We start from the raw sequence: 27,349 nt of genomic DNA, 5'->3' as shown, positions 1-27,349 counted from the left end.
AAGACATTAATTAATAACAGCTTTTTGTAGAGGAAAGGTGAAGCAGTCATTATTTTTACAGAAAGCAAATCGTGGCTTCCAAATTTTCATAGTAATGACCACAAAGTTTAAAGGTGTGGTCTGACATTCAAACTAATTTCACACCTAAATCCCTATCTATTTAATGCCATAATCTTAGCAATTTTCTATTTTACTTAAATTAAACATTCACTACAATTCCATAAGGCTGGTTTCACACTTTCGTACGGGAGGGTTGCGGATGGCAGCGTACTTCCTCCCGCCTACACTCCGTCTATGCTCTGCCAACTTGCATCCTGCGTTCCCCTGCATACCTATATTTAACATTGGGTACGCAGGCCATGTGAATGCATGTGGATGCTTCTGCATGCGCCATCTTGATGCTGCACCGAACTGTGCCGAACGCAACATGTTGCATTTTGTTGCGGTTGGCGCAGCGTCAAAACGGTGCATGCGGAGGCATCCGCATACATTCGCATGGCCTGCGTACCCGATGTTAAAGATAATTAGGCAGGGCAACACAGGACGCAAGGAGAAGTAGGCGGAGCGTAGGAGGAAGAAGGGAGGAAGTACACTGCCAACTCCAGCCCTCCCATACACAAGTGTGAAACCAGCCTAACTACTCTATCTAATTGCTTTTCTTTTTTTTCCTACTTCCTTTTTTTGTTGATGCTTCACTAGAGAATTCCAGTGCATGATGGGATACTCAAATGAAGTGTCATCAGGGGCAAAGGCTGCGGTCACTGAAAAAGTATCATCACAGTAACACTCATATCAGTGGCATGCATGATGTGTATTGTGATATGTGCACAGTGACAGTGCACTATTTGTTGCTGGCTCAAATCAGCAGTAATGAGCCGACACTAAAGGGCACTGTTAGGGCCCCTTTCCACTTGTGAGAAAAAAAATGGTCTGATTTGCGGACCGAAAAAATGGATGTAACGTCTGCGAGTGTCATGCGAGTGCCATGCGAGTGTCATGCGAGTATCATGCGAGAATCATGCGATTTTTTTATCGCAACATCCATATGACATCCGTATTGCTGCCCGATTTTTACGCGTCTCCTTTGAAAAGTCGGTAATTCAGCGCAGTGTACAGTAAAATCCCACTGACAGGTTAGATTAGAGTAAATATATACACATAGAATAGGTATGTATACATATATATATATATGTCCGGGAGACATATGTATATATATATATATATATATATATATATATATATTTAATGCAGCGCTACATAGCTTAAAAGCCGGTAATTCAATTGACGGCTTTTGCTATCTCCTTCACAAACCCGACATAATATGAGACATGGTTTACATACAGTAAACCATCTCATATCCCTTTTTTTTTTGCATATTCCACACTGCTAATGTTATCATAATTGTTCTCTTGTGTCTACAAGACTGGGGAGTTCCACCACTCCTCTTGGGCTATCTGCACAAAAGCTGTTCTACCCTGTATGCACACATGGATTTTTCCTCTCTGAACCCTGTTCACACAGGTTATATACAGATGATCAGGTTTTTAAATACATCAGATAGGGATTGCATACATTAGTTAGGACTGCTCTGATAAGGGTATACCGTGAAGATTGGTAGAGCAGCTTAGTATACATTTTTTGCAAAAAACGTATCAACCAAATACCCTGTTTTTTACATCTTTTACTAGCACTTGCGGATTACTGCAACATTTTTTCAAACTGAGTGTTTTTGGTTTTACTATTCTCTTTTGTGTCTTAATGTTAGTAGTGTGTATGTGCAAAATTTGGATGCTCTAGCTATTATATTTAGGGGTTAAATCGCGGAAAAAATTGGCGTGGGCTCCCGTGCAATTTTCTCTGCCAGAGTGGTAAAGCCAGTGACTGAGGGCAGATATTAATAGCCTGGAGAGGGTCCATGGTTATTGGCCCCCCCTGGCTAAAAAAAATCTGCCTCCAGCCACCCCAGAAAAGGCACATCTGGAAGATGCACCTATTCTGGCACTTGGCCACTCTCTTCCCATTCCCATGTAGCGGTGGGATATAGGGTAATGAAGGATTAATGCCACCTTGCTATTGTAAGGTGACATTAAGCCAGATTAATAATGGAGAGGCGTCAATTATGACACCTATCCATTATTAATCCAATTGTATGAAATGGTTAAAAAACACACACATTCCCCCCTACCCTACCCACCCCTCATAATTACCCTACTACAATTGAAAATCCAATAAAATTGTTTGGAACAAAAAACACACACATTATTACAAAGTATTTTAATGAAATAAAGACACAGGTTTTGGTAATATTTTATTATTCTGGTAATCCACCTGAAGACCCTCGTTCTGTAAAAAAGGAAAAATAAAAAAACAACAATATCCCATACCTTCCAATGATCAGTCTCGTCCCACGCTGTAAATCCATCTGAAGGGGTTAACTAATTTTACACCCAGGAGCTCTGCTAATGCAGCTGTGCTCGTGGCTGTAAAACCCCGGGGAATGAATGGAATGTAGGTCAATGACCTGTAGTTACCTTCAGTTGCGGTGATGCACCCTCTGCTGGATGTCCTCATATGAACTCGAGCATGGGAAAATATTCAGAAAAGTTCCCAGGCTCGAGTTCATATGAGGACATCCAGCAGAGGGCGCCTCACAGCAACTGAAGGTAAATACAGGTCATTGACCTACTTTCCACTCATTCGCTGGGGTTTTACAGCCAGGAGCACAGCTGCATTAGCAGAGCTCCTGGGTGTAAAATTATTGAACCTCTTCAGATGGATTTATGGCGTAGGATGTGACAGATCCTCGGAAGGTATGGGATATTGTTGTTTTTTTATTTTTCCTTTGTTACAGAGCGAGGGTCTTCAGGTGGATTAAGAGTCTAATAAAATATTACAGTAACCTGTGTCTTTATTTCATTAAACGACTTTGTAATAATGTGTGTGTGTGTGTGTTTTTTAACCATTTCATGCTATTGGATTAATAATGGATAGATGTCATAATTGACGCCTTTCCATTATTAATCTGTTTTAATGCCACCTTACAATAGCAAGGTGACATTAACCATTCATTACCCCATATCCCACTGCTACATGGGAATGGGAAGAGAGTGGCCAAGTGCCAGAATAGGCGCATCTTCCAGATGTGCCTTTTCTGGGGTGGCTGGGGGCAGATGTTTTTAGCCGGGGGGGCGGGGGGGGCAATAACCGTGGACCCGCTCTAGGCTATTAATATCAGTCACTGGCTTTACCATTCTGGCGGAGAAAATTGCGCGGGAGCCCACAACAATTTTTTCCGCGATTTAACCCTTAAATATAATAGCTAGAGCGCCCAAATTTTGCACATGCACAGTACTAACACTAGTATTGTGGAATATGCAAAAAAAAGGGGATATGAGATGGTTTACTGCATGTAAACCATGTCTCATTTCATGTCGGGATTGGGACGCAGATAGCAAAAGCCGGCAATTGAATTACCGGCTTTTAAGCTATCTAGCACTGCATTAAATATAAATATATATATATATATATATATATATAGGTGTCTCCCTGACATATATATATATACAGGGTGGAGCGCGGTAATTTGCTTTTTTGCACTGCATGCTGTGGCGGCACTGTCGGTCGAAGAGAGGGGACAGTGGGTGTGGCTTACAGTGGCTGATGGGAGATTTGTATTCCTCTGCCTTTCAGTTGCCATCATGCAGTGGACACGTGAGGAGAGGTCATTTTGTGTTGAAGCGTATTTTTCAAATGCCCACGCGATCATTGCAGTGCAGCGTGCTTTTCGTTTACAATTCGCTGTTGCTCCACGCGGACGTGTTCCTGGACGGCAATCAATTGTAAATTGGGTGAATGCATTCAGAACAGCAGGGAATGTGTCATGTGTACGAAGGGGACCTGAGAGAAGGATTACAACACCACAAAACATCGAGAGAGTTAGAGCAGCAGTACTGCAATCTCCGAAACGCTCTGCTCGGAAGCAATCATTTGCTCTTGGCATTTCAAGACGTTCTCTCCACCGGATTCTTCATGATGAACTGAATTTTCACCCGTATAAAATGTGCGTGGTCCAACATTTGTCAGCATGGGACTATTTGACACGGCGGACCTCTTGTGAAGACATGTTAGCAACGATACCCCGTGACGCAATTGTGTTTTTTTCTGATGAGGCACATTTTCACCTCAGTGGGTGTGTAAACAAACAAAATATGCGTTACTGGAGTGAAACAAACCCCAGAGAAGTTCACGAGAGACCTCTGCATTCGGACCGCGTCACTGTGTGGTGCGCCATATCACGAGTAGGCATCATTGGTCCTTACTTTTTTCAGGATAATGGTCGTGCCATAACTGTGAACTCCGAACGGTACTTGTCTATGATACAGGATTATTTTCAGCCGGCTCTTGAGGCAATGGAACTAGAGGATACATGGTTCCAACAGGATGGTGCCACTGCACACACAGCGAGGGTTACCATGAATTGTTTGAGGCAAATGTTTCCTGGACGGCTTATCTCTTTGAGGGGAGATGTGAACTGGCCAGCACGCTCACCAGATTTAGCCCCATGCAATTTTTTCCTTTGGGGTTACCTGAAGTCTAAGGTGTATATCAACCGTCCCAACACCTTGGAAGACCTAAGGAAGAATATTGAAGCTGAAATTGGCAGAATACCAGTGGACATGCTTGTTAGAGTTCATGAAAACTTCAGAAAACGTATGCAGCAGTGTGTGGATAGCGAAGGTCGACATTTGCCAGATACACTATTTAAAACCATGTAATTTAAAAATTCCATTACTGTTCAGTATAATTAAAATATAAAATAAATTTTTCTAATGATCATAATTTTTTTATTTCATTCCCAAATCAGCAAATTACCGCGCTCCACCCTGTATATATATATATATATATATATATATATATATATATATACCTATTCTATGTATATATATATATACTCTAATCTAACCTGTCAGTGTGATTTTACTGTACACTGCGCTGAATTGCCGGCTTTTCAAAGGACACTGGTGCGTAAAAATCGGACAGCACTCGCATAGTGCGAGTGCTGTGCGTTTTTTTTCTCGCACCCATTGACTTGCATTGGCGAGTCTCGTCCGAGCATCACAGCAATATGCAGCATGCTGCGATTTTTTTTTTCTCAGTCCGATTTCGGCTGAGAAAAAAATCGCAAATGGAATGTCATCTATTGAATATCATTGGTCCGAGTACAATCCAATTTTTTTTCGAATTGCACTCGTCCGTTTTCCTCGCAAGTGGTTAGGGGCCCTTAGTGTGGTTTCTAAGGCTACACGGCATGCAGAAAATAGTTTCACTGATGCAAGAAACATCACTGGTTTCAGCAAGCTAGATAGTCTTAGAAGACACACTAAGGCCAGCTTCACACTCAGCGTATGAAAATACGGTCCGTATATTACGGCCGTAATACGCTGAAATGTCCCGAAAATAGTGGTCCGTAGCTCCTCCGTAGGCAGGGTGTGTCAGCGTTTTTTGCGCATGGCATCCTCCGTATGTAATCCGTATGGCATCCGTACTGCGTGGTTTTCTCGCAGGCTTGCAAAACCAACATACCGCTATAGAAATGATCCATGTGTCCCAAAAAGAAAAAAATATATATATATACTGTCTATATATATATATATATATATATATATATATGTCATTAGACACATATATGTATATATATTAATATTTATTCCAGCGCTATACAGCTTGAAAGCCGGTAATTCAATTACCGGCTTTTTCTTTCTCCTTCCTAAAAGCCGACATGATTTGAGACATGGTTTACATACAGTAAACCATGTCTTCTCTCCATTTTTTTTGCAGATTCCACACTACTAATGTCAGTAGAGTGTATCTGCAAAATTTGGCCGTTCTAGCTCTTAAAATAAAGGGTTAAATGGCGGAAAAAATTGGCGTGGGCTCCCGCGCAATTTTCTCCGCCAGAGTAGTAAAGCCAGTGACTGAGGGCAGATATTAATAGCCTGGAGAGGGTCCATGGTTATTGGCCCCCCCCTGGCTAAAAATATCTGCCCCCAGCCACCCCAGAAAAGGCAAATCTGGAAGATGCGCCTATTCTGGCACTTGGCCACTCTCTTCCCATTCCCGTGTAGCGGTGGGATATGGGGTAATGAAGGGTTAATGCCACCTTGCTATTGTAAGGTGACATTAAGCCTAATTAATAATGGAGAGGCGTCAATTATGACACCTATCCATTATTAATCCAATTGAATGAAAGGGTTAAATAAAACACAAACACATTATTTAAAATTATTTTAATGAAATAAAAACATTGGTTGTTGGAGTATTTTATTCTACGCCCAATCCAATCACTGAAGACCCTCGTTCTGTGAAAGAAAAAACATAATAAACCAACAATATACTTACCCTCTGCAGATCTGTAACGTCCAACGATGTAAATCCTTCTGAAGGGGTTAAAACATTTTGCAGCAAGGAGCTTTGCTAATGCAGGCTGCTCCTCGCTGCAAAACCCCGGGGAATGAGTCTAAATATAGATCAATGAGCTATATTTAGCTTCATTTGCGGTGAGGCGCCCTCTGCGGGCTGTTTATAGATCGTGGGAACTTGCCTAGAAAGCCTGGGAGCTTTCTAGGAAATTTCCCACGATCTATGAACATCCAGCAGAGGGCGCCTCACCGCAAATGAAGCTAAATATAGCTCATTGATCTATTTTTAGACTCATTCCCCGGGGTTTTGCAGCGAGGAGCAGCCTGCATTAGCAAAGCTCCTTGCTGCAAAATGTTTTAACCCCTTCAGAAGGATTTACATCGTTGGACGTTACAGATCTGCGGAGGGTAAGTATATTGTTGGTTTATTATGTTTTTTCTTTCACAGAACGAGGGTCTTCAGTGATTGGATTGGGCGTAGAATAAAATACTCCAACAACCATTGTTTTTATTTCATTAAAATAATTTTAAATATTGTGTTTGTGTTTTATTTAACCCTTTACTACAATTGGATTAATAATGGATAGGTGTCATAATTGACGCCTCTCCATTATTAATTAGGCTTAATGTCACCTTACAATAGCAAGGTGGCATTAACCCTTCATTACCCCATATCCCACCGCTACACGGGAATGGGAAGAGAGTGGCCAAGTGCCAGAATAGGCGCATCTTCCAGATGTGCCTTTTCTGGGGTGGCTGGGGGCAGATGTTTTTAGCCAGGGGGGGGCCAATAACCATGGACCCTCTCCAGGCTATTAATATCTGCCCTCAGTCACTGGCTTTACTACTCGGGCGGAGAAAATTGCGCGGGAGCCCACGCCAATTTTTTCCGCCATTTAACCCTTTATTTTAAGAGCTAGAACGGCCAAATTTTGCAGATACACTCTACTGACATTAGTAGTGTGGAATCTGCAAAAAAAATGGAGAGAAGACATGGTTTACTGTATGTAAACCAGGTCTCAAATCATGTCGGGTTTTAGGAAGGAGAAAGAAAAAGCCGGTAATTGAATTACCGGCTTTCAAGCTGTATAGCGCTGGAATAAATATTAATATATATACATATATGTGTCTCACTGACATATATATATATACCTATTCTATGTGTACACATTTATTCTACCTATTGGACTGTAAGCTGTCAGTGTGATTTTACTGTACACCGCACTGAATTACCGGCTTTTCTCTCTAACAGCGCTGCGTATTTCTCGCAAGTCACACTGCTTGTCCGTGTGAAATCCGTATTTTTCACGCTTCCATAGACTTTCATTGGCGTATTTCTTGCGCAGTACGGTGACAAACGCAGCATGCTGCGATTTTGTACGGCCGTAGAAAGCCGTATAATACTGATCAGTAAAATACGGCAGATAGGAGCAGGGGCATAGAGAATAATTGTGCCGTATTTTTTGCGAGTTTTACGGACATAGTTTCTGCGCTCTTACGTCCGTAAAACTCGCAAGTGTGAAGCCGGCCTAACAGTGCGCTCCTGTCAGGCACATTTCTGATGATCTGTGTCTGTAACAGAATGAGAGAGCGCTGTCATTGTGCACATCTCATAGCGCATATCGCATAGGCACTATCCCAGCCCCTGGAACCAACATCACTGATGATGCTTCATTCGAGGGAGGGGAGAGAGACTGGGGCAGTGACCGCTGCCTTTGTTCCTTGATGATACTTTGTTTAAGTATCCCAGCATGCACTGGAATTCTCAAATGAAGCATAATTATAAAGAAAGTATGGAAATAAATAGAAAAGCAGTTAGATAGTGTAGTTAGGGGAGGAGAGAGAATTTTTAAGTCAAGTATATTAGAAATTAGTTTTGATGATGGCATTAAATAGAAAAGTATTTAGGAGGAAAATGACTTTGTATGTTGGACCACCTGTGAATATTATTATATGTAAAGGAACAATAAAGTGACAGAATTCTAGTCACTGATGGGTCTGAGAGGCGGAGCATGATGGCAGATTAAAAGGAAAAATATGGATTCCATTTTAGGGATTATTTTCCATACACAGTATATGTAAATGCAATGTACAGCCATTGTTTATATTCAGCAATATCCCAATGCATTTACAAAAATAAATGAATGTAAAGAAAAAAGTCAATATTAATAAAATGTAAAAGAAAAAAATGTAAACATTCTGCAATTTTATTTTTATTTTGACTGGACAAAGGTATGAAAATAAGCATTGTCGTTCCTAGCAGAAAATACTTATCATGTTGCGTGCACTTCTTTTTTAAATTTGAATACCAAATGGTAAGAAAAATAAACCTCCCTGCTCCTCAGTAGAAATAAATAAACCAATAGAAAAAAAAAAAACTTTAGACGTCTAGAATGTAGCAAATAAAAATCGAGAAGTTTGCTGAGCACATAAAGGGTTAAACTGCTCTAAATCATTATGAAATATTGCTGTTATCACCGGTAGATTTTCTTTTGAGTTTCCTGGAATTTATTATTGTGGGGTAAAGTAGGTTTTCCAAGCTTTTAATATCTAAATGTGTTGTAATCGTGGTTTAATTATTCTCCAAGGGTTTAAATAAAAGCAGCGGTTTCACCATGTGAGGAGAGAAGACCGGAGACTGCATCTGGAAAAGTATCTGCTGGACCCTGGACGCTGCACAAAGTAAGACCCGAAGGGCTCGTTTATCAATAATGGAGCATTTAAGTTCCGTTCTAATGTTTTTCACTCATTATCTTTGGGCAAAATTTATCACAATGTTGTATGTGTTTTGTTAGGTTTGGCGTTAATTAACCCCTTCATCCCCAGGCCTGTTTTCATCTTCATGACCAGGCCAAATTTTACACGTGTCAGTTTAAGGCTGGAGTCACACCTAACATATGAAAAATCGCTCCGAGTCTCCCTGCCGAGAGTCGCACAAGTGTAATGCGAGTACAGTCCGATTTCTCACACCTAGCATCCGATTGACATATGATTGCAATACGATTTTAACATGAGCTTTTACAAACATCAATTCTCTATGTCATTTACACCAGGGGTGTCAAACTGCATTCCTCGAGGGCCGCAAACCATGCGTGTTTTCAAGATTTCCTTAGCATTGCACAAGGTGCTGCAATCATTATGTGTGTAGCTGATTAAATTATCACCTGTGCAGTACAAGGAAATCCTGAAAACATGACCTTGTTGCAGCCCTCGCGGAATGCAGTTTGACACCCCTGATTTACACATCATTTTCAAAGGAAATATTTTTCAAAACACACACACATACAGTAGCGAGATAGATAGATAACCAGCAGAAGGAAAGCCAATGGCTGGGGGCATATTTTATAGCCTGGAAAGGGGACAATACCCTTGGAGCTTACCAGGCTATTAATATCAACTCACAACTGTATACTTAGCCTTTACTGGCTATTAAAATGGGTGACAAAAACAATGATGTGGGGTCCCCCCATAATTAATAACCAGCAAAGGCTATGTAGACAGCTGCAGGCTGAATTAATAGCCTAGGAAGGGGCCATGGATACTGCCCCCAGGCTAAAAGCATCAGCTCTCAGCTGCACCAGAAAATGCGCATCTCTAAGATGTGCCAATTCTGGCATTTAGCCTCGCTCTTCCCAATTGCCCTGTGGCGGTGGCAAATGGGGTAATAGTTGGGGGGGTTGATGTCACCTTTGTATTGTCGGGTAACATCATGCCCCAAGGTTAGTAATGGTATTCACTTCACCTATGTGATGTCGGCGCGATCGCCATGGGAAATTTTTCCACGGCGCTGACGTCACATAGGTGAAATGAGTTAATTGGCCGTAAACTTGCAGGACCTGTCAGACGGCATCGGGAGCAGGAGAATTTGATCACGCTTGCGGTGCCATCAGACAGGGGATAGCAGTTCACAGAGAGACACCGAGCACATGGTGCTCAGTTTCTCAGCTGGATGACAGGCTGAATGGTCGCACCATGCAGCGTGCCATCTAGATGTAGAAGAGCTGAACCCATCGTGGAACTAATAGATTAAAAGCATCTCTGTGGAAAGGTGAGGAATTTTTGTTGTTTGTTTTTTTTTACCACTTTTGCTCCAAATTTTGCATTTTCATAAGGGTAACAGAAGAAATTGCACCATACAATTTATAGTGCAATTCCTCCAGAGTACGCTGATACCCCGTATGTGAGGGTATACTACTATTGAGGCACAGTTCAAAGCTCAGAAGGGAAGAGGCGCCATATTAGCGTTCCGATTTTGCTGGAATGGTATGAGGGTGCCATGTCACATTGGCAGAGCCCCTAAGGGGTCAGAACAACAGAAACCCCCAAAATATGAATTCATTTTACAAACTTCATTCCTCACTGACTTAATCTAGGGGTGCAGTGATCATACTGACACCACATGTGCCTCACGGATTTTTATACTACTAAGCGGTGAAGAAAGAATAAATTACGGTACTTTTTTTACCACTAAAATGTTGTTTTAGCCCTAATTTTTTTATTTTTCTAAGGGCTAATGGGAATTTTTTTTTCAATAAACTGAGGTCCATTTTTTCCTGAGTGCGCCAATACTCTACATGTAATCAGGAAATATTTTTCAGGCACAGTGCAAAGCTCAGAAGGCAAGGAGCGCCAGATTATACTGTTATGGCTTACAGGTGCCACGATCCCCCATAAGTGACCCCATTTTACATACTACTCCCCTCAATGAATTCATCTAGGGTTTCAGTGATCATAATGTTCCAATGGGTGTGTCACAGAATTTTATAACATTGGGCAGTTAAGAAAAAATAACTACATTTTTACCACCAAAATTTTGACTTAGCCCCAGATTTTACACTTTCACACAAGAAGTGAGTAAAAATGGCACCAAAATTTGTCCCTCAATTTCTACTGAACAAGGCAATATCCCATATGTGGCTGTACAGTACTACATATGGAGAGACGTGGGAGGGACGGAGCGCTATTTGCCTCCTGGAGCGCAGATTTTCCTAGCACAGTTGGTGGACTCTTTACACAGAGTCCCTAATTGCTAGAAAGCAAAATTTCCTCTCAAGTGCCCCCAGTTTGGAAACTATACCCCTTGGGGTATTTATCTACAGGTGTAGTGACGATTTTGACATCATGTGTATTTTCCAGAAACAAGCAGCAATGAATGTTGCCGATTAAAAATTGCAAACTGTCATTGTAGTGACCAGTACGCCGTAGTCACCAGTACGTTGCGGTCACCAGTAAGTTATGCCCAGCCCGTGCTTCTGGAAACATGCACCCGTAAATTAGGTGGGCTCTCATCATTTCAGAAATTCCGAACATGTGGATGCTATTTGTGTTTTAGGCACACTGTGGGGCTTAGAAGGGAGGGGGGCATTTGGATTTGAAAGCGCAGAATTTGCTGAATTTCTTTTGGCGGCTGAGGAGCCATTTTGATTTTCCAGAGCCTTTGTACTACCAGTAACGTGGAAGCCACCAATATTTCCGTTAAAAGATGACAAACTTGACTGGAGACTTGTTTTTTTTTGTGGATTGAGCTGAAGCTTTTATTGGGAACATGTTAACGTTTTGGATCACAGTTATACTTCGCCCTACGCTGAGCACTTACTTTGGGGTTTCCATCTAAATCTCTTAGTGACGTGATTCAGATGAAACCTCCAAGGGATCCCTTCACTATGATGAGGCAGCAGAGTTACTTTGGACTCTGTCTGGCCTCTGTTCAGCGGTGTTCTTCATTTCAGAAGTGGCCAAAGGCACTTTTATGCAATCCAAAGAAGATGGACACTGCCATCTCACAGGTCAGACGACGTGCCTCCATCTGCCTCATTATAGGGAATCTTCCACCAGAGGTTCTGTCTGAATCACGTATTTCTGAGGTTTACATAGAAACCCCGGTGCAAGTGCTTAGCACAGAGGGCAGGATAAATGTGCGCCGAGCCTTACTGCGATCTTTGGGAGGCAGAATGAAAAAATTAACAGCAGGTGAAGAATTGATTTTATTTATTTTTTATGCCGTTCCTCGTGCAGTATAAGTAATTAAGTGACTTTATTCTTCGGGTTGGTGCGATTACAATGATACCAGATTTATATCAGGTTTTTATGTTTGGCTACTGTCACGCACTAAAAGATGCTTTTTATTGCAAAAAATATTGCATTACCAAATTTTGAGAGTTATAATTTTTCCATATTTTGGCTCACAGAGTCATGTTAAGGCTTACTTTTTGTGGGATGAATTAAAGTTTTTATTGGTACCATTTTTGGGCATATGACATTTTGTGATCACTTTCTATTTCGATTTTTGGGAGGCAGAATGAACAAAAACCAGCAATTCAGGATTTTTTTTTTTTGGGGGGGTGAGGTTTATGCTGTCCTGTGTGTGTGGTAAAATTGATAAGGCAGTTTTATTCTTCAGGTTAGTACGATTACAGCGATACCTCACTATTACACAATAAACTATTTTATAGACAAATTAATTATTTTTGCATCGCTTTATTCTGAGAGCTATAACTTTTTTATTTTTTTGCTGATGGAGCTGTATGGCAGCTTGTTTCTTGCAGGACAAGATGACAGTGGTATCATGATTATTTACAGTATATACGTCTTTTTGATCCTGTTTTATTCCACTTTTTGTTCGGCGTTATGATGATAAAGTATTTTTCTTGTATTGTTTTCCATTTTTTTTATGGTCTTTATTGAAGGGGTTACCGAGTGGGACAGTTTTATAGGTCGCATCATTGCGGACACGGCAATACCAAATACATGTAGTTTTATTGTTTATATATTTTTTAATTCAAATGTTTATTTATAGATACAATATATTTTGATTTTTTTATTATTATTTTTGATTTTTAAAATATTTTTTACAAATATTTTAAAATTATGTTTTACTTTTTTTACTTAGTCACACTATGGGGCTATCATTTTTCGCAGACTGATTGCTTCTATGGCATAGGGATGCAGCATCCCCATGATGTAGAAACTGTCAGCTCTGCACTGACAGAGAAGCTTGCTGATCATGTATTGCGCATGATCAGCATGTTTCCTAGCCATGGTGACACGGATGTCGTCATGACAGCATCGGGTCACCATAGTAAGTGTCAGAACCCCACATCATGCCGTGGTGTCTCCAACTCAAAAGCATTACATCCAAGCAACAGACAATGATTGTTGAGTGCCAAGTGTGGTACCCCTGGGGGTCCAGTCACCACAGAAGTACTGCACCTCAGCCAGAGGTGTGGTACTTTGCTCTCAGGTAAGGAAGGGACACTACCCAGGACTCACACATTAGCATTCAACACTAGACCTCTATAGGCCAGGAGGGAACTAGGTAGATGGTGTGGGTGGAGGAAGTAGAGAGGGGAGGAGTCAGTGACAAGAATAGTGAACCGTGAGAGTCAGTGGGAGTTGAAGCTGGGGACTTGAGCACTGAGGAGCTCGTCCCAGCACCAGAGGACAGAGAGAGGTCAAGTAAGATAGAGAGAAGCTCCTTTCAGAAAGAAGAGAGAGAAGGGGTCCTAGGGGCACAGGTAGTGAGGAATCCATTCGTGAGGCCCTAATCCACGCCCACTATAGATGGGTGGAGGGACCAGGTCGCAATGGGGGAATCAGCCCACAGACAAGTGGAGAACTACAAGGCTCAGCTAGTCAGCCAGAGGCTGATGTATCTGTATGTGCCACAGCCACAACCACACACACTCACTGAAAAGGCAGCCACATAGGATCAAAGGGACCAGGAGGACATTGCCCGACTGGAGCCGAGGCTGCTGGCTTGAGACACTGTGTGTGAAGGCGAAGGCAGGAGAGGCAGGAGCCAACGCAGTAAGATGGCCAGGGAAGGCACATATGAAGGGGGTTCTGGCTAAGTGGACCCCAATTTACCTGAGAGCTGGCTGGACAATAGACCCGGGGGATACAGCACCTGGCTGGGGACTGCATATAAGAACTGTGAGTAAAGTGTGGAAACTGCACCCTGCTGTGTCCTCTGAATTATTATTGCATCACCTGCCCTTCATCACAACATTCACCATCATTACCTTGATGTGAATACTTTTCTGCCCAATGATGACAGAAGTATTCTAGGAGTGATACCATTATTGGCTAACCAGAAAATAATATGTTTGCAGCTTTCAGAGCACAGAGGCTCCTTCTTCAGGCAAGATTACAAATAGATTAATAAGAAAAAAGTACAATATTTAAAGAATACTACAGCAGCACATTTGTTAGGGGGTGGGAAGTGTAATGAGTCCATACATAAGCCAAGGTAATCAAATTAGGTATTTTCTTACAAATGGAGAGGCAGTGGGAACAATGTTCTTAGTTATCTGGAGTCCATCAGGTGGAGGTGTGAATTGTATCCATGTAGTGACTCATAAATCCAGGTGTTAAATTGAGTCCTAGTGTCAACGAATTAAACATATTCATTAGTTTGTATTCCCAAATTTTTCTTTCCCTTTGGTCCTTAAAATTACCTTTTAGTATTAAGACTTTTAAATCTGTCATACTGTGCCCAGGTCCAGAGAAATGTTTTCCCACCGGTGTGTCCATTTCATTCCTGATTGTGTGTCTGTGTAGATTCATCCTAGTTTGTAGCCTTTGCATAGTTTCCCCAATATAGATACTTCCAGGGCACCTCCCTTAGCAAGTGCTAATTGTTTAACACAGATAATGCTGGTAGAATATGGAGAGGGTTCAGCACCATGAACCAGAAAACTGCCACACGTATGGTGAATGTTGAGAAGAGGTTAAAAACTTTTATGTAAAAAAGTAGCTAAACTTTTCTTCACCTGGTCCAAAAATTAAATTCTCTGCCAACAATGTCAATAACTTTGCAATTTACTTTACTAAACATGCTCGACATTCTCAAAGACAGAGGGGTTTTTAATGTTATTGTTTACCGCTCCATGCCTAGGTTTCATGTCACCACTGCTATGTCCAAGTATGTGCATTGTTTACAAGCTCTTTCCAGAACAATGGGCTATGACCACTGTTACCTGCCTATCTTGTCCAGCTTCAGTACCACTGGCTCCTTCGATACTGAAGATAAAACCTCATATAGCAGCATCGGAAATCACACTGTTTGTGTCAGCAGTGTAATGATTCCACTGGTCCAAACTGGCAACCAAGCAGGAGCACTGTTGCTAAAGCAAGCAGGAGCCGGGTGTTGCAGGAGCTTTGTTGCCAAAGCAAGCAGAAGCCGGGTGTTGCAGGAGCCTTGTGTTCCTGAACAAGAAGATAAGACAACCACTTTAAATATATATGTCATCAATCAACAGCAAAAAGTGGAGCAGATGGAACAGAATAACGCATGATAACTCCAGTCTAGGCAGCACAGAGTTTACTTTTTGTATGGAGCAATAGAGATGCATATATCTGCATAGGAGCTACAGATAGAAAATTCAAGGAAATTGGCTGATCAATATTTAGCAAATTTGTGTAATTTGATTTAGATACATTGGAGCAATAAACAAACTTAGCCAATGTGCATACACCTTTAACATCAAAGTGTAGAAAATTAAGGGAATTTTTTTTCATTTTTTGGCAAATTTTGTGTGTATGTCATGTCAGAACAATAGTCCTCCTTTTAATATGTGTGCACAAGAATCACCTATGTTCTCTATTTTCTAGATTTTGCAGAACTCACATTCACCATGGACCTGGTCACTGTTCTCCTCTCCATCGTTGTTATCTTGTTTTTGGCCAATGCTTTTAAGAACCAGAAGCAAGGAAATCACAAAAATTTCCCACCTGGACCAACACCTTTGCCGATCATTGGGAATATTCTTACGACTGACATGTCAAAACCTTATAAAACTTTCATGGAGGTAAGAAAGAAACTGTAATTTAAATTTGTTTTGTACAATGATTTCTGGCCCGTGGCCACATTTTAAAAATATTCCACTGCCAGGAGCTGCATAAAACGTAGAGTTATTATCATCTGAGACATTCATGACAGATTGCCAGTATATGTCTTTAACCCCTTCCCGACCTTTGACGCCACGTAGGCGTCATGAAAGTCGGTGCCATTCCGACCCATGACGCCTATGCGGCGTCATGGAAAGATCGCGTCCCTGCAGATCGGGTGAAAGGGTTAACTCCCATTTCACCCGATCTGCAGGGACAAGGGGAGTGGTAGTTTAGCCCAGGGGGGGTGGCTTCACCCCCTCGTGGCTACGATCGCTCTGATTGGCTGTTGAAAGTGAAACTGCCAATCAGAGCGATTTGTAATATTTCACCCATTATAACGGGTGAAATATTACAATCCAGCCATGGCCGATGCTGAAATATCATCGGCCATGGCTGGAAATACTAGTGTGCCCCCACCCCACCCCTCCGATCGCCCCCCCACCCCCCCGATCTGGCCGGTACACTGCTCCGGCTCCCCTCCGTCCAGTGCTCCGCTCCCCCCGTGCTCGTGTCCGCTCCCCCCGTGCTCCAATCACCCCCCCGTGCTCCAATCACCCCCCCTGCACTCCGATCCACCCCCCCCGGTGCTCCGTTCCACCCCCCGTGCTCCATTCCAGCCCCCCCGTGCTCCGTTCCACGCCCCCCGCGCTCCGTTCCACCCCTCCCGCGCTCCGATTCCCCCCCCCGTGCTCCGATCCCCCCCCCGTGGTCCCCCCCCACCCTATCATACTTACCGATCCAGCCGTGGTCCCGTCCGTCTTCTCCCGGGCGCCGCCATCTTCCAAAATGGCGGGCGCATGCGCAGTGCGCCCGCCGAATCTGCCGGCCGGCAGATTCGTTCCAAAGTGCATTTTGATCACTGAGATATAATCTATCTCAGTGATCAAAATAAAAAAAATAATAAATGACCCCCCCTTTGTCACCCCCATAGGTAGGGACAATAAAAAAATAAAGAAATTTTTTTTTTCCACTATTGTTAGAATAGGGTTAGGGTTAGGGGTAGGGTTAGGGTTAGGGGTAGGGTTAGGGTTAAGGTTAGGGCTAGGGGTAGGGTTAGGGGTAGGGTTAGGGTTAGGGGTAGGGTTAGGGGTAGGGGTAGGGCTAGGGTTAGGGCTAGGGTTAGGGCTAGGGTTAGGGTTAGGAATGTGCACACGTATTCTGGTCCTCTGCGGATTTTTCCGCTGCGGATTTGATAAATCCGCAGTGCTAAACCGCTGCGGATTTATGGCGGATTTACCGCATTTTTTTCTGCGCATTTCACTGCGGTTTTACAATTGCGATTTTCTATTGGAGCAGTTGTAAAACCGCTGCGGAATCCGCACAAAGAAGTGACATGCTGCGGAATGTAAACCGCTGCGTTTCCGTGCAGTTTTTCCGCAGCATGTGTACAGCGATTTTTGTTTCCCATAGGTTTACATTGAACTGTACACTCATGGGAAACTGCTGCGGATCCGCAGCGTGTGCACATACCTTTAGAATTAGGCTATGTGCACACGGTGCGGATTTGGCTGAGGATCCGCAGCAGTGTTCCATCAGGTTTACAGTACCATGTAAACATATGAAAAACCAAATCCGCTGTGCCCATGGTGCGGAAAATACCGCGCGGGAACGCTGCGTTGTATTTTCTGCAGCATGTCAATTCTTTGTGCGGATTCCGCAGCGTTTTACACCTGTTCCTCAATAGGAATCCGCAGGTGAAATCCGCACAAAAAACACTGGAAATCCGCGGAAAATCCGCAGGTAAAACACAGTGCCTTTTACCCGCAGATTTTTCAAAAATGGTGCGGAAATATCTCACACGAATCCGCAACGTGGGCACATAGCCTTAGGGTTAGGGTTGGAATTAGGGTTGTGGTTAGGGTTAGGGGTGTGTTGGGGTTAGTGTTGTGGTTAGGGGTGTGTTGGGGTTAGGGTTGTGATTAGGATTATGGCTACAGTTGGGATTAGGGTTAGGGGTGTGTTGGGGTTAGTGTTGGAGTTAGAATTGAGGGGTTACCACTGTTTAGGCACATCAGGGGTCTCCAAACGCAACATGGCGCCACCATTGATTCCAGCCAATCTCGTATTCAAAAAGTCAAATGGTGCTCCCTCACTTCCGAGCCCTGACGTGTGCCCAAACAGTGGTTTACCCCCACATATGGGGTACCAGCATACTCAGGACAAACTGCGCAACAATTACTGGGGTCCAATTTCTCCTGTTACCCTTGTGAATCTAAAAAAATGCTTGCTAAAACATAATTTTTGAGGAAAGAAAAATGATTTTTTTTTTTCACGGCTCTGCGTTGTAAACGTCTGTGAAGCACTTGGGGGTTCAAAGTGCTCACCACATATCTAGATAAGTTCCTTGGGGGGTCTAGTTTCTAAAATGGGGTCACTTGTGGGGGGTCTCTACTGTTTAGGCACACCAGGGGCTCTGCAAACGCAACGTGACACCCGCAGACCATTCCATCAAAGTCTGCATTTCAAAAGTCACTACTTCCCTTCTGAGCCCCGACGTGTGCCCAAACAGTGGTTTACCCCCACATATGGGGTATCAGCGTACTCAGGAGAAACTGGACAACAACTTTTGGGGTCCAATTTCTCCTGTAACCCTTGGGAAAATAAAAAATTCTGGGCTAAATAATTATTTTTGAGGAAAGAAAACGTATTTATTATTTTCACGGCTCTGCATTATAAACTTCTATGAAGCACTTGGGGGTTCAAAGTGCTCACCACACATCTAGATAAGTTCCTTTCAGGGTCTAGTTTCCAAAATGGGGTCACTTGTGGGGGGTTTCTACTGTTTAGGCACATCAGGGGCTCTGCAAACGCAACGTGACGCCCGCAGAGCATTCCATCAAAGTCTGCATTTCAAAACGTCACTACTTCAATTCCAAGCCCCGGCATGTGCCCAAACAGTAGTTTACCCCCACATATGGGGTATCACCGTACTCAGAAGAAACTGGACAACAACTTTTGCGGTCAAATTTCTCCTGTTACCCTTGGGAAAATTAAAAAATTCTGGGCTAAATAATTATTTTTGAGGAAAGAAAACGTATTTATTATTTTCACGGCTCTGCATTATAAACTTCTATGAAGCACTTGGGGGTTGAAAGTGCTCACCACACATCTAGATAAGTTCCTTTGGGGGTCTAGTTTCCAAAATGGGGTCACTTGTGGGGGGTTTCTACTGTTAAGCCACATCAGGGGCTCTGCAAACGCAACGTGACGCCCACAGAGCATTCCATCAAAGTCTGCATTTCAAAACGTCACTACTTCACTTCCGAGCCCCGGCATGTGCCCAAACAGTGATTTACCCCCACATATGGGGTATCAGCGTACTCAGGAGAAACTGGACAACAACTTTTGGGGTCAAATTTCTCCTGTTACCCTTGGGAAAATAAAAAATTGCAGGCTAAAAGATCATTTTTGAGAAAATAATTTTTTTTTTTATTTTCATGGCTCTGCGTTATAAACTTCTGTGAAGCACTTGGGGGTTCAAAGTCCTCACCACACATCTAGATTAGTTCCTTTGGGGGTCTAGTTTCCAAAATGGTGTCATTTCTGGGGGATCTCCAATGTTTAAGCACACAGGGGCTCTCCAAACGTGACATGGTGTCCGCTAATGATTGGAGCTAATTTTCCATTTAAAAAGCCAAATGGCGTGCCATCCCTTCCGAGCCCTGCCGTGCGCCCAAACAGTGGTTTACCCCCACATATGGGGTATCAGCGTACTCAGGACTAACTGGACAACAATATTTGGGGTCCAATTTCTCCCATTATCCTTGGCAAAATAGGAAATTCCAGGCTAAAAAATCATTTTTGAGGAAAGAAAAATTATTTTTTATTTTCATGGCTCTGCGTTATAAACTTCTGTGAAGCACCTGGGGGTTTAAAGTGCTCAATATGCATCTAGATAAGTTCCTTGGGGGGTCTAGTTTCCAAAATGGGGTCACTTGTGGGGGAGCTCCAATGTTTAGGCACACAGGGGGCTCTCCAAACGCGACATGGTGTCCGCTAACAATTGGAGCTAATTTTCCATTCAAAAAGTCAAATGGCGCGCCTTCCCTTCCGAGCCCTGCCGTGTGCCCAAACAGTGGTTTACCCCCACATATGAGGTATCGGCGTACTCGGGAGAAATTGCCCAACAAATTTTATGATCCATTTTATCCTACTGCCCATGTGAAAATGAAAAAATTGAGGCGAAAATAATTTTTTTGTGAAAAAAAAGTACTTTTTCATTTTTACAGATCAATTTGTGAAGCACCTGAGGGTTTAAAGTGCTCACTAGGCATCTAAATAAGTTCCTTGGGGGGTCTAGTTTCCAAAATGGGGTCACTTGTGGGGGAGCGCCAATGTTTAGGCACACAGGAGCTATCCAAACGCGACATGGTGTCCGCTAACGATGGAAATAATTTTTCATTCAAAAAGTCAAATGGCGCTCCTTCCCTTCCGAGCCTTACCATGTGCCCAAACAGTGGTTTACCTCCACATGTGAGGTATTGGTGTACTCAGGAGAAATTGCCCAACACATTTTAGGATCCATTTTATCCTGTTGCCCATGTGAAAATGAAAAAATTGAGGCTAAAAGAATTTTTTTGTGAAAAAAAAGTACTTTTTCATTTTTACGGATCAATTTGTGAAGCACCTGGGGGTTCAAAGTGCTCACTATGCATCTAGATAAGTTCCTTGGGGCGTCTAGTTTCCAAAATGGAGTCACTTGTGGGGGAGCTCCAATTTTTAGGCATACGGGGGCTCTCCAAACGTGACATGGTGTCCGCTAAAGAGTGGAGCCAATTTTTGATTCAAAAAGTCAAATGGCGCTCCTTCCCTTCCAAGCCCTGCCGTGCGCCCAAACAGTGGTTTACCCCCACATATGAGGTATCAGCGTACTCAGGACAAATTGGACAACAAACTTCGTGGTTCAGTTTCTCCTTTTACCATTGGGAAAATAAAAAAATTGTTGCTAAAAGATAATTTTTGTGACTAAAAAGTTAAATGTTCATTTTTTCCTTCCATGTTGCTTCTGCTGCTGTGAAGCACCTGAAGGGTTAATAAACTTCTTGAATGTGGTTTTGAGTACCTTGAGGGGTGCAGTTTTTAGAATGGTGTCATTTTGGGTATTTTCAGCCATATAGACCCCTCAAACTGACTTCAAATGTGAGGTGGTCCCTAAAAAAAATGGTTTTGTAAATTTCGTTGTAAAAATGACAAATCGCTGGTCAAATTTTAACCCTTATAACTTCCTAACAAAAAAAAATTTTGTTTCCAAAATTGTGCTGATGTAAAGTAAACATGTGGGAAATGTTATTTATTAACTATTTTGTGTCACATATCTCTCTGGTTTAACAGAATAAAAATTCAAAATGTGAAAATTGCGAAATTTTCAAAATTTTCGCCAAATTTCCGTGTTTATCACAAATAAATGCAGAATTTATTGACCTAAATTTACCACTAACATGAAGCCCAATATGTCACGAAAAAACAGTCTCAGAACCGCTAGGATCCGTTGAAGCGTTCCTGAGTTATTACCTCATAAAGGGACACTGGTCAGAATTGCAAAAAACGGCAAGGTCTTTAAGGTCAAAATAGGCTGGGTCTTGAAGGGGTTAACGTCTGAATAGTGGGAGTCTCAGAATAATTACCCCATCTGCTTTTTAGTCTGTAGATCCCTTTTTTGTGACCTTTTTTGTGTGGTGGCTCAGTGGTTATCACTAGAGTTGAGCGACCTTGACCTTTTTAGAGTCGAGCCGGGTTTTGCGAAACCCGACTATGTCCAAAGTCGGGTCGAGTGAAATCGGCCGATTATGACGTAAAGTCGGGATCGACCGAAACACGAAACCCAATGCAAGTCAATGGGGCAGCATAGTCGGCAGTGAGTGGGGGCCAGGAAAACACCTAGAGTGGCCATTTTAATGTCAAAACCATCCATTCTTCTTAATGAAGCTTGTCAAGCGTAATTTACCTTATAATAATTGGAAGGCATTTGAAATTGGGGGTCATTTGGCTAAAGTTGTGGGGGGTAGGGCTGGTTCAAGTAATTAGTGGGCCCAGGAAATCTGGACCACGTCACGGCAGTGGAGCAGGGAGAGGTAAGTATTTCAACTTTGCAAGTGCTGTGAACCTGAGCAAGCAGGGGGGGCCCACTCGTTGGCATTGGCACTGGCACAGGGCCCCTCAAAGTACAGCGGTGTGTTTGCACGGCGGGGGCGCCTCCCACCGGCAGCAACACTTTTGCGTACTATGAGAGGCCCTGTGCCAGTGACGTCGCCAACTAGTATTCCTCCCCCCACCTGATGAAGGAACCTGCACTTTCATCTGCACCTTCCTCTTTGTCCCCGTGTAAGGTGGTATGGTATGCGGGAAGAGCAACCTGACTTTCAGCAGGGTCACAATGTTGTTGTGTAGCGTGCACGGGGAATGTTGCGTTATGGGTCAATGTACCAGCAGACTCATCTATCACTGGCTGGGCAATGGGCACGATGAAGTGGAAACACAGATATAGGCCCAAAGAAGAAAGTGGGCTAAATGCAGTTCAAAATTGGTAACACAGGAATAACCAGGGGGCATTGCAGTGGAGGACAACTGGAATGAGAGGCTGACACAGAGAGTAGGGCCAAATCAGTAAGTAGTCGAAATGCAGTTCAAAATTGGCAACCGTAGTAAACAGGCGGCACAGCTTTGTTCAGTGGAGGAGAACAGCAAGGAGTGGCAGACACCGATAGTAGGCCCCAAACCAACTAGTACGCCAAATGCAGTTGTTCCATTTAACCACAATTTAATGAGAGCCTGAAGATAGAAGCTCAGGAAAGGCAACCTGGGGAACACCTTGGAGTGTAACACACCATCTCTCTCCACCCCATACCCATTTTGTATGGCCTAATGCAGTGTACTTTTCTACAACTACTAAACGAGAGTCGGAAGACCGAAGCAATGGCAAGGAAACCTGGGGAACACCTTAGAGTGTAACACACCCTCTCTCTACACCCCATACCCAATTTGAAGGCCTAATGCAGTGTAGTTTCCAAGAACTACTAAACGAGAGCCGGAAGATCGAAGCTCAGGAAAGGCAACCTGGGGAACACCTTGGAGTGTAACACACCCTCTCGCTACACCCCATACCCAATTTGAAGGCCTAATGCAGCGTAGTTTCCAACAACTACTAAACGAGAGCCGGAAGATCGAAGCTCAGGAAAGGCAACCTGGGGAACACCTTGGAGTGGAACACACCATCTCTCTACACCCCATACCCAATTTGAAGGCCTAATGCAGAGTAGTTTCCAAGAACTACTAAACGAGAGCCGGAAGATCGAAGCTCAGGAAAGGCAACCTGGGGAACACCTTGGAGTGTAACACAACGTCTCTCTACACGACGGAAGGGCTGATTCTTAGGAAGGAAGGCTGTTGGAAATAAGCATTGCGCGTCCGAGGGTGATTATATTCTTATTAGGTATATACTCACCCTCGGACGCGCCCTGCTTCTTTATTTGGAATGAATGTTTATTTGCAATGTGGTGTTGACTTTCTCTATTATTTTGGTAATTAATGATTTTATTATTTTCATTATTTTGCATCTTCTCGGCAATAATATAAAGAAGACGCGACAGGACAACACTCGGTGGATGCCATATGTGTGTTTTCAATTTAAAAAAACTTTCAGTTAACTACTTGCAGGAGAAAGTAATTGTAGCTGGTGGCCATTTTTAGTACTGTACCAGATTAGAGTTGTGTGTTTGTTTTTAATGTTAAAATGTCTGCATTTGATATCTCACCAGTATTTTCTTTTTTATAAGCAAAATACTTATTTTTATATTTTCTGATGTTGGTTCCAGGGGTACACGGCCAGCAGTGCCCTGGTCAGTGTAGTAGTAGTTGAAAGAATGGACCGCAGACAGGCATCGAAGGCCTAAAATAATAACACATGGCTGTAGGCAATTTTAAATTGGTTCCAGGGGTACACGGACAGCAGTGGTGTGGTCAGTGGAGGCCTAGTGGAAGGAGTGACCGCAGACAGGCATCGAAGGCCTAAAATAATAACACATGGCTGTAGGCAATTTTAAATTGGTTACAGGGGTACACGGACAGCAGTGACCTGGTCAGTGTAGTAGTAGTTGAAAGAATGGACCGCAGACAGGCATCGAAGGCCTAAAATAAAAAAATTGGGCTGGCTGTAGGCAATTTTAAATTGGTTCCAGGGGTACACGGACAGCAGTGGTGTGGTCAGTGGAGGCCTAGTGGAAGGAGTGACCGCAGACAGGCATCGAAGGCCTAAAATAATAACACATGGCTGTAGGCAATTTTAAATTGGTTCCAGGGGTACACGGACAGCAGTGGTGTGGTCAGTGGAGGCCTAGTGGAAGGAGTGACCGCAGACAGGCATCGAAGGCCTAAAATAATAACACATGGCTGTAGGCAATTTTAAATTGGTTCCAGGGGTACACGGACAGCAGTGACCTGGTCAGTGTAGTAGTAGTTGAAAGAATGGACCGCAGACAGGCATCGAAGGCCTAAAATAAAAAAATTGGGCTGGCTGTAGGCAATTTTAAATTGGTTCCAGGGGTACACGGGCAGCAGTGGTGTGGTCAGTGGAGGCCTAGTGGAAGGAGTGACCGCAGACAGGCATCGAAGGCCTAAAATAATAACACATGGCTGTAGGCAATTTTAAATTGGTTCCAGGGGTACACGGACAGCAGTGGTGTGGTCAGTGGAGGCCTAGTGGAAGGAGTGACCGCAGACAGGCATCGAAGGCCTAAAATAATAACACATGGCTGTAGGCAATTTTAAATTGGTTCCAGGGGTACACGGGCAGCAGTGACCTGGTCAGTGTAGTAGTAGTTGAAAAAATGGACCGCAGACAGGCATCGAATGCCTAAAATAATAACACATGGCTGTAGGCAATTTTAAATTGGTTCCAGGGGTACACGGGCAACAGTGACCTGGTCAGTGTAGTAGTAGTTGAAAGAATGGACCGCAGACAGGCATCGAAGGCCTAAAATAAAAAAATTGGGCTGGCTGTAGGCAATTTTAAATTGGTTCCAGGGGTACACGGACAGCAGTGGTGTGGTCAGTGGAGGCCTAGTGGAAGGAGTGACCGCAGACAGGCATCGAAGGCCTAAAATAATAACACATGGCTGTAGGCAATTTTAAATTGGTTCCAGGGGTACACGGACAGCAGTGGTGTGGTCAGTGGAGGCCTAGTGGAAGGAGTGACCGCAGACAGGCATCGAAGGCCTAAAATAATAACACATGGCTGTAGGCAATTTTAAATTGGTTCCAGGGGTACACGGACAGCAGTGGTGTGGTCAGTGGAGGCCTAGTGGAAGGAGTGACCGCAGACAGGCATCGAAGGCCTAAAATAATAACACATGGCTGTAGGCAATTTTAAATTGGTTCCAGGGGTACACGGGCAGCAGTGACCTGGTCAGTGTAGTAGTAGTTGAAAGAATGGACCGCAGACAGGCATCGAAGGCCTAAAATAAAAAAATTGGGCTGGCTGTAGGCAATTTTAAATTGGTTCCAGGGGTACACGGGCAGCAGTGGTGTGGTCAGTGGAGGCCTAGTGGAAGGAGTGACCGCAGACAGGCATCGAAGGCCTAAAATAATAACACATGGCTGTAGGCAATTTTAAATTGGTTCCAGGGGTACACGGGCAGCAGTGACCTGGTCAGTGTAGTAGTAGTTGAAAAAATGGACCGCAGACAGGCATCGAATGCCTAAAATAATAACACATGGCTGTAGGCAATTTTAAATTGGTTACAGGGGTACACGGACAGCAGTGACCTGGTCAGTGTAGTAGTAGTTGAAAGAATGGACCGCAGACAGGCATCGAAGGCCTAAAATAAAAAAATTGGGCTGGCTGTAGGCAATTTTAAATTGGTTCCAGGGGTACACGGACAGCAGTGGTGTGGTCAGTGGAGGCCTAGTGGAAGGAGTGACCGCAGACAGGCATCGAAGGCCTAAAATAATAACACATGGCTGTAGGCAATTTTAAATTGGTTCCAGGGGTACACGGACAGCAGTGACCTGGTCAGTGTAGTAGTAGTTGAAAGAATGGACCGCAGACAGGCATCGAAGGCCTAAAATAAAAAAATTGGGCTGGCTGTAGGCAATTTTAAATTGGTTCCAGGGGTACACGGGCAGCAGTGACCTGGTCAGTGTAGTAGTAGTTGAAAGAATGGACCGCAGACAGGCTTAGAAGGCCTAACATAACAAACTTGGGCTGGCTGTAGGCACTTTTAAATTGGTTCCAGGGGTACACGGGCAGCAGTGGTCTGGTCAGTGGAAGTCTAGTGGAAGGAGTGACCGCAGACAGGCTTCCAAGGCCTAACATAACAAACTTGGGCTGGCTGTAGGCACTTTTAAATTGGTTCCAGGGGTACACGGGCAGCAGTGGTCTGGTCAGTGGAAGTCTAGTGGAAGGAGTGACCGCAGACAGGCTTCCAAGGCCTAACATAACAAACTTGGGCTGGCTGTAGGCACTTTTAAATTGGTTCCAGGGGTACACGGGCAGCAGTGGTCTGGTCAGTGGAAGTCTAGTGGAAGGAGTGACCGCAGACAGGCTTCGAAGGCCTAACATAACAAAATTGGGCTGGCTGTAGGCACTTTAAATTGGTTCCAGGGGTACATGGGCAGCAGTGTATGGTCAGTGGAAGTCTAGTCTAGTGGAAGGAGTGACGGCAGACAGTCTTCGAAGGCCTAACATAACAAAATTGGGCTGACTGTAGGCACTTTTAAATTGGTTCCAGGGTAACACGGCCAGCAGTGGCCTGGTCAGTGTAGTAGTTGTAGAAAGAAGGGACCGCAGACAGGCTTCGAAGGCCTAACATAACAAAAATGTCAAAACAATGGTATTGTCAGTGCCAGGCATTGAAGGATGTCAGCGGCTAGACTACACATTGGTGAAGCTGTGAGAGATAATTTTGCTAGTGGTAGAGCACTGTTTGAGCTGGGGGGGGGAACTGTCTTGTGGCCGGCGGTACAGGCACAGGGCCCCTCATATTACAACGGTGTGTCTGACGTTGGGTGCGCACCACCACCGCCAGAGACACTTTATTGTACTA

At 43.6% G+C, this 27,349-nt stretch overlaps 1 protein-coding gene across 1 annotated transcript in view; it reads left to right on the top strand.

The window, feature by feature from the left end:
• The first annotated feature begins 9,049 nt into the window (after positions 1–9,049).
• LOC138638764 (cytochrome P450 2C14-like) overlaps positions 9,050–27,349 on the top strand; it is an 84,959-nt gene continuing 66,659 nt past the window's right edge. Inside the window, exons 1-2 of the mRNA XM_069728325.1 lie at positions 9,050–9,101; positions 16,032–16,228. Coding sequence (XP_069584426.1) covers positions 16,055–16,228 — 174 coding nt within the window. The 5' untranslated portion in view covers positions 9,050–9,101; positions 16,032–16,054. The remainder of the gene's footprint in view (positions 9,102–16,031; positions 16,229–27,349) is intronic.

The sequence above is a fragment of the Ranitomeya imitator genome, chromosome 5, assembly GCF_032444005.1.
Source record: "Ranitomeya imitator isolate aRanImi1 chromosome 5, aRanImi1.pri, whole genome shotgun sequence".
NCBI lineage: Eukaryota > Metazoa > Chordata > Amphibia > Anura > Dendrobatidae > Ranitomeya > Ranitomeya imitator.
The sequence above is the reverse complement of the archived record's forward strand: the minus strand, read 5'-3'. Positions and strand labels throughout refer to the sequence as shown.